Source organism: Cydia strobilella, chromosome 9 (assembly GCF_947568885.1).
Source record: "Cydia strobilella chromosome 9, ilCydStro3.1, whole genome shotgun sequence".
NCBI lineage: Eukaryota > Metazoa > Arthropoda > Insecta > Lepidoptera > Tortricidae > Cydia > Cydia strobilella.
The window spans coordinates 10,683,268-10,701,393 of record NC_086049.1 but is presented as its reverse complement, the minus strand read 5'-3'; the positions used below and the strand labels follow the sequence as shown (position 1 = coordinate 10,701,393).

General features: G+C 41.1%; 2 protein-coding genes across 4 annotated transcripts in view; both read right to left on the bottom strand.

Moving 5' to 3' along the window:
* LOC134744271 (ecdysone oxidase-like) overlaps nt 1-16,601 on the bottom strand; it is a 299,205-nt gene extending 282,604 nt beyond the window's left edge. The window contains exon 1 of the mRNA XM_063678021.1: nt 16,597-16,601. The gene's annotated coding sequence lies outside the window, so the exon portion shown is untranslated. The remainder of the gene's footprint in view (nt 1-16,596) is intronic.
* LOC134744276 (protein eva-1 homolog C-like) overlaps nt 1-18,126 on the bottom strand; it is a 64,796-nt gene that overhangs the window by 14,971 nt on the left and 31,699 nt on the right. For all 3 annotated transcript variants that reach the window (XM_063678030.1, XM_063678028.1, XM_063678029.1), the window contains exons 4-5: nt 16,775-16,918; nt 11,475-11,618 (exon numbers count right to left, since the gene is read on the bottom strand). In XM_063678030.1, coding sequence (XP_063534100.1) covers nt 11,475-11,618; nt 16,775-16,918 — 288 coding nt within the window. The remainder of the gene's footprint in view (nt 1-11,474; nt 11,619-16,774; nt 16,919-18,126) is intronic.

The following is an 18,126-nucleotide window of genomic DNA, read 5'->3' as shown; positions in this document are numbered from 1 at the left end:
CTTTTTCTTTAATATATGACATCTATTACAGTTTTTAATTTATATATAGTAGTGTGACTACTTTAAAAAACACAAATCAAAATATTTAATAAAATAATTTGATTTGTTCCCAAACTTGTTCATAGATGGCAGCACCAGTCTCTCTCGCTACAACGTAAATCCGTAAGGAGTTCGTTTAGGAGGTGCAAGCGCGCACTGCTTGCCCTTAGAGCTGGTCAAAGACGCCTAGTCTTACTAAGATGGCATATAGTCGAGAAATTCGGACGGGCACCGCCGTGGCGGGGTGGCCTAGGGGTTCATGGCGTTAGCCGCGATAGCTAAAGACGCCGGTTCGAATCCGGCCTTCACCACTGGAGGGCTTCGTCACTTTTTCTTTAATATATGACATCTATTACAGTTTTTAATTTATATATAGTAGTGTGACTACTTTAAAAAACACAAATCAAAATATTTAATAAAATAATTTGATTTGTTCCCAAACTTGTTCATAGATGGCAGCACCAGTCTCTCTCGCTACAACGTAAATCCGTAAGGAGTTCGTTTAGGAGGTGCAAGCGCGCACTGCTTGCCCTTAGAGCTGGTCAAAGACGCCTAGTCTTACTAAGATGGCATATAGTCGAGAAATTCGGACGGGCACCGCCGTGGCGGGGTGGCCTAGGGGTTCATGGCGTTAGCCGCGATAGCTAAAGACGCCGGTTCGAATCCGGCCTTCACCACTGGAGGGCTTCGTCACTTTTTCTTTAATATATGACATCTATTACAGTTTTTAATTTATATATAGTAGTGTGACTACTTTAAAAAACACAAATCAAAATATTTAATAAAATAATTTGATTTGTTCCCAAACTTGTTCATAGATGGCAGCACCAGTCTCTCTCGCTACAACGTAAATCCGTAAGGAGTTCGTTTAGGAGGTGCAAGCGCGCACTGCTTGCCCTTAGAGCTGGTCAAAGACGCCTAGTCTTACTAAGATGGCATATAGTCGAGAAATTCGGACGGGCACCGCCGTGGCGGGGTGGCCTAGGGGTTCATGGCGTTAGCCGCGATAGCTAAAGACGCCGGTTCGAATCCGGCCTTCACCACTGGAGGGCTTCGTCACTTTTTCTTTAATATATGACATCTATTACAGTTTTTAATTTATATATAGTAGTGTGACTACTTTAAAAAACACAAATCAAAATATTTAATAAAATAATTTGATTTGTTCCCAAACTTGTTCATAGATGGCAGCACCAGTCTCTCTCGCTACAACGTAAATCCGTAAGGAGTTCGTTTAGGAGGTGCAAGCGCGCACTGCTTGCCCTTAGAGCTGGTCAAAGACGCCTAGTCTTACTAAGATGGCATATAGTCGAGAAATTCGGACGGGCACCGCCGTGGCGGGGTGGCCTAGGGGTTCATGGCGTTAGCCGCGATAGCTAAAGACGCCGGTTCGAATCCGGCCTTCACCACTGGAGGGCTTCGTCACTTTTTCTTTAATATATGACATCTATTACAGTTTTTAATTTATATATAGTAGTGTGACTACTTTAAAAAACACAAATCAAAATATTTAATAAAATAATTTGATTTGTTCCCAAACTTGTTCATAGATGGCAGCACCAGTCTCTCTCGCTACAACGTAAATCCGTAAGGAGTTCGTTTAGGAGGTGCAAGCGCGCACTGCTTGCCCTTAGAGCTGGTCAAAGACGCCTAGTCTTACTAAGATGGCATATAGTCGAGAAATTCGGACGGGCACCGCCGTGGCGGGGTGGCCTAGGGGTTCATGGCGTTAGCCGCGATAGCTAAAGACGCCGGTTCGAATCCGGCCTTCACCACTGGACAAAAATTATGCAGTAAAATACGAGTATCAAAAGACATTGCAGCATTGAGAGTTCTTTCATTATTCAAATACCAACGCAGATTAAAGCATCTTTATTATCTCTGGCAAGCATTTCTGGATTTTATAGCAAAAGAAACTCTTAATAACATGGATAAAAAGCAAGCGACGTGAAAAATATTAAAAAACCAAAATTGTTTTTGCTGTAACGTAATTACTGTTGTACTGGAGATTTTCTTATAGGTAAATATCGAATGCAAGGTACCATTTAATAAAGGTACCATTTATTAAAAGCGGTACCTACCTTAGTTATCAAATTTATTACAATATTTGAGAAATATTCGAATAATGCCGAATTAGTATGACCGAATTCAACCTATTAGTTCGTAAACAAGTTTGGGAACAAATCAAATTATTTTATTAAATATTTTGATTTGTGTTTTTTAAAGTAGTCACACTACTATATATAAATTAAAAACTGTAATAGATGTCATATATTAAAGAAAAAGTGACGAAGCCCTCCAGTGGTGAAGGCCGGATTCGAACCGGCGTCTTTAGCTATCGCGGCTAACGCCATGAACCCCTAGGCCACCCCGCCACGGCGGTGCCCGTCCGAATTTCTCGACTATATGCCATCTTAGTAAGACTAGGCGTCTTTGACCAGCTCTAAGGGCAAGCAGTGCGCGCTTGCACCTCCTAAACGAACTCCTTACGGATTTACGTTGTAGCGAGAGAGACTGGTGCTGCCATCTATGAACAAGTTTGGGAACAAATCAAATTATTTTATTAAATATTTTGATTTGTGTTTTTTAAAGTAGTCACACTACTATATATAAATTAAAAACTGTAATAGATGTCATATATTAAAGAAAAAGTGACGAAGCCCTCCAGTGGTGAAGGCCGGATTCGAACCGGCGTCTTTAGCTATCGCGGCTAACGCCATGAACCCCTAGGCCACCCCGCCACGGCGGTGCCCGTCCGAATTTCTCGACTATATGCCATCTTAGTAAGACTAGGCGTCTTTGACCAGCTCTAAGGGCAAGCAGTGCGCGCTTGCACCTCCTAAACGAACTCCTTACGGATTTACGTTGTAGCGAGAGAGACTGGTGCTGCCATCTATGAACAAGTTTGGGAACAAATCAAATTATTTTATTAAATATTTTGATTTGTGTTTTTTAAAGTAGTCACACTACTATATATAAATTAAAAACTGTAATAGATGTCATATATTAAAGAAAAAGTGACGAAGCCCTCCAGTGGTGAAGGCCGGATTCGAACCGGCGTCTTTAGCTATCGCGGCTAACGCCATGAACCCCTAGGCCACCCCGCCACGGCGGTGCCCGTCCGAATTTCTCGACTATATGCCATCTTAGTAAGACTAGGCGTCTTTGACCAGCTCTAAGGGCAAGCAGTGCGCGCTTGCACCTCCTAAACGAACTCCTTACGGATTTACGTTGTAGCGAGAGAGACTGGTGCTGCCATCTATGAACAAGTTTGGGAACAAATCAAATTATTTTATTAAATATTTTGATTTGTGTTTTTTAAAGTAGTCACACTACTATATATAAATTAAAAACTGTAATAGATGTCATATATTAAAGAAAAAGTGACGAAGCCCTCCAGTGGTGAAGGCCGGATTCGAACCGGCGTCTTTAGCTATCGCGGCTAACGCCATGAACCCCTAGGCCACCCCGCCACGGCGGTGCCCGTCCGAATTTCTCGACTATATGCCATCTTAGTAAGACTAGGCGTCTTTGACCAGCTCTAAGGGCAAGCAGTGCGCGCTTGCACCTCCTAAACGAACTCCTTACGGATTTACGTTGTAGCGAGAGAGACTGGTGCTGCCATCTATGAACAAGTTTGGGAACAAATCAAATTATTTTATTAAATATTTTGATTTGTGTTTTTTAAAGTAGTCACACTACTATATATAAATTAAAAACTGTAATAGATGTCATATATTAAAGAAAAAGTGACGAAGCCCTCCAGTGGTGAAGGCCGGATTCGAACCGGCGTCTTTAGCTATCGCGGCTAACGCCATGAACCCCTAGGCCACCCCGCCACGGCGGTGCCCGTCCGAATTTCTCGACTATATGCCATCTTAGTAAGACTAGGCGTCTTTGACCAGCTCTAAGGGCAAGCAGTGCGCGCTTGCACCTCCTAAACGAACTCCTTACGGATTTACGTTGTAGCGAGAGAGACTGGTGCTGCCATCTATGAACAAGTTTGGGAACAAATCAAATTATTTTATTAAATATTTTGATTTGTGTTTTTTAAAGTAGTCACACTACTATATATAAATTAAAAACTGTAATAGATGTCATATATTAAAGAAAAAGTGACGAAGCCCTCCAGTGGTGAAGGCCGGATTCGAACCGGCGTCTTTAGCTATCGCGGCTAACGCCATGAACCCCTAGGCCACCCCGCCACGGCGGTGCCCGTCCGAATTTCTCGACTATATGCCATCTTAGTAAGACTAGGCGTCTTTGACCAGCTCTAAGGGCAAGCAGTGCGCGCTTGCACCTCCTAAACGAACTCCTTACGGATTTACGTTGTAGCGAGAGAGACTGGTGCTGCCATCTATGAACAAGTTTGGGAACAAATCAAATTATTTTATTAAATATTTTGATTTGTGTTTTTTAAAGTAGTCACACTACTATATATAAATTAAAAACTGTAATAGATGTCATATATTAAAGAAAAAGTGACGAAGCCCTCCAGTGGTGAAGGCCGGATTCGAACCGGCGTCTTTAGCTATCGCGGCTAACGCCATGAACCCCTAGGCCACCCCGCCACGGCGGTGCCCGTCCGAATTTCTCGACTATATGCCATCTTAGTAAGACTAGGCGTCTTTGACCAGCTCTAAGGGCAAGCAGTGCGCGCTTGCACCTCCTAAACGAACTCCTTACGGATTTACGTTGTAGCGAGAGAGACTGGTGCTGCCATCTATGAACAAGTTTGGGAACAAATCAAATTATTTTATTAAATATTTTGATTTGTGTTTTTTAAAGTAGTCACACTACTATATATAAATTAAAAACTGTAATAGATGTCATATATTAAAGAAAAAGTGACGAAGCCCTCCAGTGGTGAAGGCCGGATTCGAACCGGCGTCTTTAGCTATCGCGGCTAACGCCATGAACCCCTAGGCCACCCCGCCACGGCGGTGCCCGTCCGAATTTCTCGACTATATGCCATCTTAGTAAGACTAGGCGTCTTTGACCAGCTCTAAGGGCAAGCAGTGCGCGCTTGCACCTCCTAAACGAACTCCTTACGGATTTACGTTGTAGCGAGAGAGACTGGTGCTGCCATCTATGAACAAGTTTGGGAACAAATCAAATTATTTTATTAAATATTTTGATTTGTGTTTTTTAAAGTAGTCACACTACTATATATAAATTAAAAACTGTAATAGATGTCATATATTAAAGAAAAAGTGACGAAGCCCTCCAGTGGTGAAGGCCGGATTCGAACCGGCGTCTTTAGCTATCGCGGCTAACGCCATGAACCCCTAGGCCACCCCGCCACGGCGGTGCCCGTCCGAATTTCTCGACTATATGCCATCTTAGTAAGACTAGGCGTCTTTGACCAGCTCTAAGGGCAAGCAGTGCGCGCTTGCACCTCCTAAACGAACTCCTTACGGATTTACGTTGTAGCGAGAGAGACTGGTGCTGCCATCTATGAACAAGTTTGGGAACAAATCAAATTATTTTATTAAATATTTTGATTTGTGTTTTTTAAAGTAGTCACACTACTATATATAAATTAAAAACTGTAATAGATGTCATATATTAAAGAAAAAGTGACGAAGCCCTCCAGTGGTGAAGGCCGGATTCGAACCGGCGTCTTTAGCTATCGCGGCTAACGCCATGAACCCCTAGGCCACCCCGCCACGGCGGTGCCCGTCCGAATTTCTCGACTATATGCCATCTTAGTAAGACTAGGCGTCTTTGACCAGCTCTAAGGGCAAGCAGTGCGCGCTTGCACCTCCTAAACGAACTCCTTACGGATTTACGTTGTAGCGAGAGAGACTGGTGCTGCCATCTATGAACAAGTTTGGGAACAAATCAAATTATTTTATTAAATATTTTGATTTGTGTTTTTTAAAGTAGTCACACTACTATATATAAATTAAAAACTGTAATAGATGTCATATATTAAAGAAAAAGTGACGAAGCCCTCCAGTGGTGAAGGCCGGATTCGAACCGGCGTCTTTAGCTATCGCGGCTAACGCCATGAACCCCTAGGCCACCCCGCCACGGCGGTGCCCGTCCGAATTTCTCGACTATATGCCATCTTAGTAAGACTAGGCGTCTTTGACCAGCTCTAAGGGCAAGCAGTGCGCGCTTGCACCTCCTAAACGAACTCCTTACGGATTTACGTTGTAGCGAGAGAGACTGGTGCTGCCATCTATGAACAAGTTTGGGAACAAATCAAATTATTTTATTAAATATTTTGATTTGTGTTTTTTAAAGTAGTCACACTACTATATATAAATTAAAAACTGTAATAGATGTCATATATTAAAGAAAAAGTGACGAAGCCCTCCAGTGGTGAAGGCCGGATTCGAACCGGCGTCTTTAGCTATCGCGGCTAACGCCATGAACCCCTAGGCCACCCCGCCACGGCGGTGCCCGTCCGAATTTCTCGACTATATGCCATCTTAGTAAGACTAGGCGTCTTTGACCAGCTCTAAGGGCAAGCAGTGCGCGCTTGCACCTCCTAAACGAACTCCTTACGGATTTACGTTGTAGCGAGAGAGACTGGTGCTGCCATCTATGAACAAGTTTGGGAACAAATCAAATTATTTTATTAAATATTTTGATTTGTGTTTTTTAAAGTAGTCACACTACTATATATAAATTAAAAACTGTAATAGATGTCATATATTAAAGAAAAAGTGACGAAGCCCTCCAGTGGTGAAGGCCGGATTCGAACCGGCGTCTTTAGCTATCGCGGCTAACGCCATGAACCCCTAGGCCACCCCGCCACGGCGGTGCCCGTCCGAATTTCTCGACTATATGCCATCTTAGTAAGACTAGGCGTCTTTGACCAGCTCTAAGGGCAAGCAGTGCGCGCTTGCACCTCCTAAACGAACTCCTTACGGATTTACGTTGTAGCGAGAGAGACTGGTGCTGCCATCTATGAACAAGTTTGGGAACAAATCAAATTATTTTATTAAATATTTTGATTTGTGTTTTTTAAAGTAGTCACACTACTATATATAAATTAAAAACTGTAATAGATGTCATATATTAAAGAAAAAGTGACGAAGCCCTCCAGTGGTGAAGGCCGGATTCGAACCGGCGTCTTTAGCTATCGCGGCTAACGCCATGAACCCCTAGGCCACCCCGCCACGGCGGTGCCCGTCCGAATTTCTCGACTATATGCCATCTTAGTAAGACTAGGCGTCTTTGACCAGCTCTAAGGGCAAGCAGTGCGCGCTTGCACCTCCTAAACGAACTCCTTACGGATTTACGTTGTAGCGAGAGAGACTGGTGCTGCCATCTATGAACAAGTTTGGGAACAAATCAAATTATTTTATTAAATATTTTGATTTGTGTTTTTTAAAGTAGTCACACTACTATATATAAATTAAAAACTGTAATAGATGTCATATATTAAAGAAAAAGTGACGAAGCCCTCCAGTGGTGAAGGCCGGATTCGAACCGGCGTCTTTAGCTATCGCGGCTAACGCCATGAACCCCTAGGCCACCCCGCCACGGCGGTGCCCGTCCGAATTTCTCGACTATATGCCATCTTAGTAAGACTAGGCGTCTTTGACCAGCTCTAAGGGCAAGCAGTGCGCGCTTGCACCTCCTAAACGAACTCCTTACGGATTTACGTTGTAGCGAGAGAGACTGGTGCTGCCATCTATGAACAAGTTTGGGAACAAATCAAATTATTTTATTAAATATTTTGATTTGTGTTTTTTAAAGTAGTCACACTACTATATATAAATTAAAAACTGTAATAGATGTCATATATTAAAGAAAAAGTGACGAAGCCCTCCAGTGGTGAAGGCCGGATTCGAACCGGCGTCTTTAGCTATCGCGGCTAACGCCATGAACCCCTAGGCCACCCCGCCACGGCGGTGCCCGTCCGAATTTCTCGACTATATGCCATCTTAGTAAGACTAGGCGTCTTTGACCAGCTCTAAGGGCAAGCAGTGCGCGCTTGCACCTCCTAAACGAACTCCTTACGGATTTACGTTGTAGCGAGAGAGACTGGTGCTGCCATCTATGAACAAGTTTGGGAACAAATCAAATTATTTTATTAAATATTTTGATTTGTGTTTTTTAAAGTAGTCACACTACTATATATAAATTAAAAACTGTAATAGATGTCATATATTAAAGAAAAAGTGACGAAGCCCTCCAGTGGTGAAGGCCGGATTCGAACCGGCGTCTTTAGCTATCGCGGCTAACGCCATGAACCCCTAGGCCACCCCGCCACGGCGGTGCCCGTCCGAATTTCTCGACTATATGCCATCTTAGTAAGACTAGGCGTCTTTGACCAGCTCTAAGGGCAAGCAGTGCGCGCTTGCACCTCCTAAACGAACTCCTTACGGATTTACGTTGTAGCGAGAGAGACTGGTGCTGCCATCTATGAACAAGTTTGGGAACAAATCAAATTATTTTATTAAATATTTTGATTTGTGTTTTTTAAAGTAGTCACACTACTATATATAAATTAAAAACTGTAATAGATGTCATATATTAAAGAAAAAGTGACGAAGCCCTCCAGTGGTGAAGGCCGGATTCGAACCGGCGTCTTTAGCTATCGCGGCTAACGCCATGAACCCCTAGGCCACCCCGCCACGGCGGTGCCCGTCCGAATTTCTCGACTATATGCCATCTTAGTAAGACTAGGCGTCTTTGACCAGCTCTAAGGGCAAGCAGTGCGCGCTTGCACCTCCTAAACGAACTCCTTACGGATTTACGTTGTAGCGAGAGAGACTGGTGCTGCCATCTATGAACAAGTTTGGGAACAAATCAAATTATTTTATTAAATATTTTGATTTGTGTTTTTTAAAGTAGTCACACTACTATATATAAATTAAAAACTGTAATAGATGTCATATATTAAAGAAAAAGTGACGAAGCCCTCCAGTGGTGAAGGCCGGATTCGAACCGGCGTCTTTAGCTATCGCGGCTAACGCCATGAACCCCTAGGCCACCCCGCCACGGCGGTGCCCGTCCGAATTTCTCGACTATATGCCATCTTAGTAAGACTAGGCGTCTTTGACCAGCTCTAAGGGCAAGCAGTGCGCGCTTGCACCTCCTAAACGAACTCCTTACGGATTTACGTTGTAGCGAGAGAGACTGGTGCTGCCATCTATGAACAAGTTTGGGAACAAATCAAATTATTTTATTAAATATTTTGATTTGTGTTTTTTAAAGTAGTCACACTACTATATATAAATTAAAAACTGTAATAGATGTCATATATTAAAGAAAAAGTGACGAAGCCCTCCAGTGGTGAAGGCCGGATTCGAACCGGCGTCTTTAGCTATCGCGGCTAACGCCATGAACCCCTAGGCCACCCCGCCACGGCGGTGCCCGTCCGAATTTCTCGACTATATGCCATCTTAGTAAGACTAGGCGTCTTTGACCAGCTCTAAGGGCAAGCAGTGCGCGCTTGCACCTCCTAAACGAACTCCTTACGGATTTACGTTGTAGCGAGAGAGACTGGTGCTGCCATCTATGAACAAGTTTGGGAACAAATCAAATTATTTTATTAAATATTTTGATTTGTGTTTTTTAAAGTAGTCACACTACTATATATAAATTAAAAACTGTAATAGATGTCATATATTAAAGAAAAAGTGACGAAGCCCTCCAGTGGTGAAGGCCGGATTCGAACCGGCGTCTTTAGCTATCGCGGCTAACGCCATGAACCCCTAGGCCACCCCGCCACGGCGGTGCCCGTCCGAATTTCTCGACTATATGCCATCTTAGTAAGACTAGGCGTCTTTGACCAGCTCTAAGGGCAAGCAGTGCGCGCTTGCACCTCCTAAACGAACTCCTTACGGATTTACGTTGTAGCGAGAGAGACTGGTGCTGCCATCTATGAACAAGTTTGGGAACAAATCAAATTATTTTATTAAATATTTTGATTTGTGTTTTTTAAAGTAGTCACACTACTATATATAAATTAAAAACTGTAATAGATGTCATATATTAAAGAAAAAGTGACGAAGCCCTCCAGTGGTGAAGGCCGGATTCGAACCGGCGTCTTTAGCTATCGCGGCTAACGCCATGAACCCCTAGGCCACCCCGCCACGGCGGTGCCCGTCCGAATTTCTCGACTATATGCCATCTTAGTAAGACTAGGCGTCTTTGACCAGCTCTAAGGGCAAGCAGTGCGCGCTTGCACCTCCTAAACGAACTCCTTACGGATTTACGTTGTAGCGAGAGAGACTGGTGCTGCCATCTATGAACAAGTTTGGGAACAAATCAAATTATTTTATTAAATATTTTGATTTGTGTTTTTTAAAGTAGTCACACTACTATATATAAATTAAAAACTGTAATAGATGTCATATATTAAAGAAAAAGTGACGAAGCCCTCCAGTGGTGAAGGCCGGATTCGAACCGGCGTCTTTAGCTATCGCGGCTAACGCCATGAACCCCTAGGCCACCCCGCCACGGCGGTGCCCGTCCGAATTTCTCGACTATATGCCATCTTAGTAAGACTAGGCGTCTTTGACCAGCTCTAAGGGCAAGCAGTGCGCGCTTGCACCTCCTAAACGAACTCCTTACGGATTTACGTTGTAGCGAGAGAGACTGGTGCTGCCATCTATGAACAAGTTTGGGAACAAATCAAATTATTTTATTAAATATTTTGATTTGTGTTTTTTAAAGTAGTCACACTACTATATATAAATTAAAAACTGTAATAGATGTCATATATTGTAATTAAAGAATATACTTTTCACCTCAGCAGCTCGAACAAGCCTACTTTCGTCACTCCAGGGAGTGAAACAATGTAGCTTTTTAATTTAGTGAAGGCCATGAACTTCATACTACCGTCCCGTCCCGTCCCGTCCCGTCCCGTCCCGTCCCGTCGTATCGTATCGTATCGTATCGTATCACTATCTTATCGTATCGTACATATTATAATACTTTTTTTCCTGTTTATTCTGTGTAATTCGAAATACATTTTAACCTTTAATATGTTCTCACTACAGAGGTGAAAAATTATGTGTGCAACGAGAGAGGAGCGAGGGACTCAAAAACACGAGATGTAAAATAACTTTGCTCTCGTGTTGCACACATAATTTTTCATCAAATAACTATTTATTATTATTTAACCCTATCGAATGAAGTGCCACATCCACATGCGGTAATTTTACTCTTAGGGCCACTTGCACTATTCAATAACCCGGGGTTAACCGGTTAAACCTGGAGTTACCATGGTTACCAGTACAATTTGACACTGGGTTAGCGGTTTAAACGGTTAACCCCGGGTTAGTGGGATGGTGCAAATGGCACTTAGTAGGTAAGTGGCCCCTATGTTTGGGATTTGAACAACAAAATTTCAGTTATAAAATGTACCACAACCACCCGACTTTGAGTAGTAGGTATGTACATATTTCACCAATTTTCGGGAATAGAATATGAATAACATATAATAAATTATAAAATGTTCTTACCACAAGCAAAAACAACTTTGAGGTACATCCTGTTGGTGCGGTGGCATGGATTCCCGAAGATTGTTCTAGAAGCCAACACCTCGCACCTTCTCTTCCCGTGGCAACTTTGCATCACTTTGCTGCCTGCTATTAGCGCCTTGCAATCTGTGTCAGAAATGCTTTGATTAGGTGTTAAAATATACCTACACAATAAATATACTGTAATAGAACCCATCTACATATTGGTAATAGCTCCATTGTTGATCCATTGCGACCGCTTATCCGGATTGTTATAATTTTTTAAATTAGTTCTTATGAATTATCTTTATAAAAAGTAGGTACTTATTTGATAAACATTATTCCTATGATAATTACTGCAACATCTTTTTCATCACACTTGCTCGAAAAAGATCTTATTTTATTCAGGTGTACTGAAGGACAACGGCCTATATTGCTCCCGCCGCGGGAGTTAATTGATTTTGAAAAGAAATCTTTTCTTTATGTCGCTAATTAATATGTCCTAAGTAGGTAAGTATAAATGAGTTTTACTTCTTAAATACTGACATTTATCATTTAATATTTTTGTTTATGTTTAAAAATATTTAATTATAATAATTTAACAGCCGTTTAAAATATTTTTACACAATTTTCAATTGTAGCTGATTGCTTGCTTTGATGAAAAATGATAATAAGGCTGACGAATGTTTGAAACTACTGTATTTAAGAATGATTTCAATTCAATTTCAAAAGAGATTTAGTTCAATTATTTCAAAAGAAAATAATTAAAACCTGTAGTCTACATTACATTATAATATAAATACACATATAATACATATTTATATAAATACATACATAGGAATAAATACAAATATAGATGAATATAATTAAATAAAAATACTTATTACTCAACCAGACCACAAGTCATTGGAGTGCCATAGCACCGTGAAATCACAGTACATATTACAATTATTCTTTTGTAATGCTGTGGTGGAATAGCATTTGGAAAGTGTTAAAATATGGGAAACTCATTGAAACACATACTACTTATATACCTACACTTAATGAATACTGTCATCAAGAAAAATGGCTGTCCAATATAATAATGTGCATGTAACGAAATGAAAGTACACATTAAAGGTACATGAATAAGAACCGAAACAAGTGGGCCAACCATCAATCAGTTGAGGCGAGTCGCGTCGCGCACACCTGACGCGAAACTAATAGCGCCGCTAAATTAAAAAGAACCCTGGAGTAGGAGCAAAATACAAAACCCCCGTTTAACCACCAAGTATAAGGAGTATAATAAAGTATTTATCTAACAACAAGGACAATATTATACAAGGGTACTTGGAGGGTATAAGCAAATGAAGACGCCTTGTCTGCAATTTTCTGTACAAAACAGTCTGCCAAATTTTGCACATCAAATGTATACGTAACATAAAAATAGGCATGTCAGATAAACGTCACTCCATACAATGTGTGTATGTCATAGAGTTTCGACAGAGCTGAACTCCGTTTGGTTATATCCTCCTAGGGTCACAAGGATTATTAAAATTATACATGTTTATTTGTCTTAGGCCTACTTGCACCATTCCACTAACCTGGGGTTAACCCGTTAAACCTGAAGTTACCATGGTTACCAGTACAATTTCAGTAAGTAATAGGGTCCCGTTTTTACCCTTTGGGTACGGAACCCTAAAAATAGGTGAGCTTAAGAGTTCTCTAAGCAGAGTTACATCGAAACAAGAGCAGCATGCGCAATTCAGAAATCTCTCATTTTTGCAGACCAAAGAAGCCGCTTTGTTACTTTGAAAGCATCAGAAATAACAACTGGGAAAGACCAAGGGAAATTATAGTTTGATCTTTGTTTTAAAGTTATGTAGGGGTTAGCCCGAGCATCTGAAGAGCGCCTTAAAGAAACGTGTAGGGGTGCTTTGGAGGATAGCCGTTATGGTACCCGAACCATAGAGGCTATCCTCCCAGTAATGGATCAGTGGGTAGGGAGAGAGAAGGGGACCCTGACATTTAGGGTGACGCAGGTGGTGTCCGGACTCGGCTGTTTCGGACACTACCTGCACAAGATACGGAGGGAGCTGGGGCCTCAGTGTCATGAGTGTGGCGCGGCGGACGACACGGCCCAGCACACTCTGGAGGTGTGCAGTCGCTGGGCCATGGAAAGAGCTGCTCTCAGGGCAGCGACGAGGGTGACGGACCTCTCGCTACACAGCATAATAGCGGCGATGCTGTGTAGCAAGAGGAAATAGGAAGCGGTGGCCTCCTTCTGCGAGGAGGTCATGTCACAAAAAGAGGAGGCGGAGAGAGAGCGAGAAGCGGCTGCTTGCAGGCGGCAGGGTCGAGGGCGGAGAGCATATGCTCGCCTCGAGCCCTAGGCTAGCGAGTGCCGAACTCGTATTATACGTGGGGGGGGGATCAAGCGTTTCTGATCCCCCCTCCATTGTGAGGGTGCCCTGGCGATAAGCCGGGGCTGCCGGAGGGCGCCGTGGTGGAATGTTATCGATCCCAGTGCGCCCTCACGAACGGCAAAGAGGGTGAAACGCCGGAGTGGGTTTAGTGGGTAGGGCCAAACACTCCCCCCCTCTCGGCAAGAGAGGGGCAAGGAGCGGCGAGTCCCACACACCGTGCGTAAGTGCATTCCCAGTACCTTTTGTTGATTCAATAATCACGACTAAATTACAGATCTCTCAATCTAAAATAAAAGTAAAAGGATGATAGCAGCGAAAAACGTGCAATGTTAGGTACTATCATTCTCGTTACTAAAATGAGTGACGAAGTTTACGGTTTATCGCGACAGCAATGCGGCAATGACAACAATTAATTTTTCAAAAAAAAAATACAAGTTTAACCTTAACCCTTTTCCAGGCATTGTCCGAATTATGGACAACATACGCGCCAATAGAATTTCAACTTTAGCATTCCGATTTAAGGTTCAAATTAGATTGGACTTTCGGGAAAGTGAGTTGTCTTCCAAACTGGATTAATCTATATCCCGAAACTACAAAAGCTAGAAATTTGAAATTTGCACACCAAGTTAAATTTATAATGTATACTAGAAATACGAGTATGAGAAATTCAGCCCCTAAGGGGGTTAAAAAGAGGATGAAAGTTTGTATAGGGATCAAGTTTTATTTTGAGTCGGAAACTTGAAACTTCGTAAAAATGTATTAAGTACCTATATTAAAAGAGTAGAAAAGTAATTACAGCGTTTTTGGAAATTCATCCCCTAAGGCGGTTAAAAAGGGGATGAACGTTGCATGGGGAACAAGTTTTAATTTTAAGCTAGGAACTTGTATTTTTGTAAAAAGGTATTATATGAAAATAGAAGAAAAGTAATATCAGCGTTTTTGGAAATTTATCCCCTAAGGGGGTTAAAAAGGGATGAAAGTTTGTATGGGGATCAAGTTTTCTATTAAGTTAGGAACTTAAAACTTCTGATGACATTTTCATAAATATGAGAAAAGTAATTTCAACGGTTTTGAAAATTCATTCCCTAATAGAGTTAAAAAGGTGTTAAAAGTTTGAAACGGGAACGATTTGAGTAGGGACTTGAAATTAGTATAAAGAGAAAATATTAGAAAATACGAAAAATAATTTTAGTGCTTTTGCAAAGTCAGCCCCTAATAGGGTTAAAAGGGGGTTGAAAGTGTGTTTCGGGTAATAAATCTACGCGGACGAAGTCGTGGGCATCAAATATATTTGGATTAGTTGGGAAAACTTTGGAGATTGGTGCGGTCTGGAAAAGGGTTAAGTACTTATTAACCTACTATACTAGGGAATTGTTAAAAAGTTCTGAAGCAAAAAGGAGAACATAAATCTTTAAAAAAACATTGACATAGATTTAAATTAAATACTAACATCACTACACATTCAGTACGAGTGAGTCGAAATCGAATAACTGGAGCTCAAAGCAAAGTACAAATTTAATACAATACAAATACAACGTGAATCTTGAAATTGTTGGATACATGCTATATGCAAAGACTAAGTTTGCTCTCAACATAACTTAAACGAGTAATATATGGGACGAATTAATATGTCTCGGAGCAGTGAATTGCAGCTTTGCAACTAAAATACGGTCTGAGATATAACAGAGAAGAACATTTAAAGGAGTGTTCAGATCCGAGCACGAAGCGTGTCTAGACACAATCAAGATTTACACCAAATATGTTCTAACTCTTCGGTCGATATCTGGATAATGGATTAACTGTAAATAAAGTCTAAAGTTAACCTAACGGGTAGATATAAGTCCCAATTTTGTTTTCAACTAATAAGGTATCTACATAATAAGGTTCCGCAGTTGCTTATCCGTTACAAAATGCGGACACAAAACGGGTTTGTCCCGACTATTAAAAAGAAATACAAGCAAAACAAAGTGTTGTTGCACTTACGTGCTATTATTAAGAAAAGGTAGCTATATGTAGAATTTGTAAATGGTGCAACCGATAAAGGTGACATTCGGATATGAAACGCAGCTGGAAGGCTTATAAGAAGTATTTTATGACATTTCACATTTTTTTAGAATATTTGATGATACCTAGTCAAAACCATATTATTAAAGCGAAATTTACGTAACTAGTTAACTAAGGAAAGTTCAAGGCACCATCCATCCCTATTGAATACGAGCCAACATTTTTCTTTGACATTTTTTAAATGGAGTCGCGACTAGTTTCTCCATTTCTGTAATAAACATCTTTATAATCAGGGAAAGACATTGAGATATACAAGCCTTAGCTAGTACTTAAATAAATATACCATTTGTTTTTCACTCATATTTGATATACCAATGGTTTCAACAATATCAACCGAACCGACTTCATAAAATAATTTAGGGAGAACGTCATGAAAATAACTAGACACATCTCATGATTATTACCTACTTAGAAATGTGGACAAACACAACTCTAACTAGAATTCATCGTTTCACGAACTACAACAATTTATACATCGGTTTTACAATATTATTTAATTTCGTAATAATTGTTTAATTAGGTACCCGTTATAATTATAGCCAGTCAAACAACTTTGTCAGTAGAAATAGGCGCGAAATTTAAATTTCACGATAACCCTTCTGCCTACATGTTTTTTAAATCTGCCGCTTTTGTCTACTTGTACTGACGGAATATACAGCGCTCTCCAATTATGAGTTGCAGTCGAAATTATTTTCCTATTATCTCAGACTGTTTCATAGCAAAATATAAAATAGGTAACCACATTCCATAGATATTCAGAAATTTTACTTAAAATCCGTGTTGGCCCCAATAGTGTTAAAAACCTCGTGAATTTTATTATTGAATAAATCTTACTCTCGTCAGGCATTCCTTTCTGTGAGCATTCCGTGGAAAAGAGGGTGCGTCCAAACTCTGCATCATACACGGCTATTCGCGAGTATGGGTTGCAGCCCAGGGTCAGGGTCTGGTTCTCGCAGGCCACGATGCTCCGGAACTCGTCTGTAAGTAATGACGGCATGAGTTGTTGTATGATGTAATCATAAGTATGATAGACCCTAAATTGGGCGTCGCTACTGATGCAAAAGTGTTCGCTAGTTGGATATATGGCAGCACCATCTCTCTCGCTATACCGTAATCCAGTAAAGGATTCGTATAGGAGGTGCAAGCACACACTGCTCACCCTTAGAGTTGGTCAAAGGCCAATAGCCTTTCAAAGATAGCGAACACCAGATAATTTGGAACGGGTACCGCCGTGGCCGTCCCTCGTGAACGTCAGCTGCCGCTCCGATGGTGGGTTGAGGAATTGCAGCCACCGAAACACGTAAAAAAAAATTTAGTCATCGCCTCCCGTGTGATACTTTGTCAGATGATAGTTTAAACAGCTGCAGGAGAGTGCCATTGGCATTAAGTCCGCCTTTTTTGCGTAATTTATCGTTTTTTAGTAATAATGTAATTTGTAACTCTTTGATGTAATTTAATATTATGAAATAAATAAATCTAAATCTAAATGCATAAATAAATACAGAGAAGCACATATATCTTAAGCGAGGTTTAGACTAGCAAGAACTTGCATGCAATTTTCGTTACATTGCGGTATCTGATCAAACTTATGTATACAGTTTACTTTAGTACTCGGCAATGTAACTTAAATTGCATGCAAGTTCTTGCTAGTCTATACCTCGCTTTACATTTTACTTCCTTCCGACATCCGATGATATCGGACAATGTGAAAACGCTCTTATGTGACTCTTATATCGAAAACAATTTAAACCGCGCTGTTCTGTTTGCATTGACATAAAATAGAATTATGCAAACAACTTTTATTAGATAGAATTCCCTAGTTGCCAAGGAACCCTTTTATATCTTTAGATAGTTATACCTAGTAGGTATATTGTTTTACAGTCGGTCGGATATAACCCTTTCCCATTAACGCGGTAATCCGACTCCACCAATACGGTGAAAGCTTTTGTTTGAGTGTTCATTTATTAATTAGTGTCGGTGTCCGAGTGTTTTGTAACGGAAGTGGTAGCTAAACGGTCGAGAAAGCTCTTTTCGCCCAACTGGGGAAGAAAGGAGAGTAGTGTTTTTGAACACGTCTGTAGGTAGTGTTTATTATGCACGTCTTAGAATCGATAAACAGACGGATTTCAGGTTTTGGTGAAAAGTTAGATTCGTCTCAATTATGAGTCCGAGGAGCGATGTGGGTA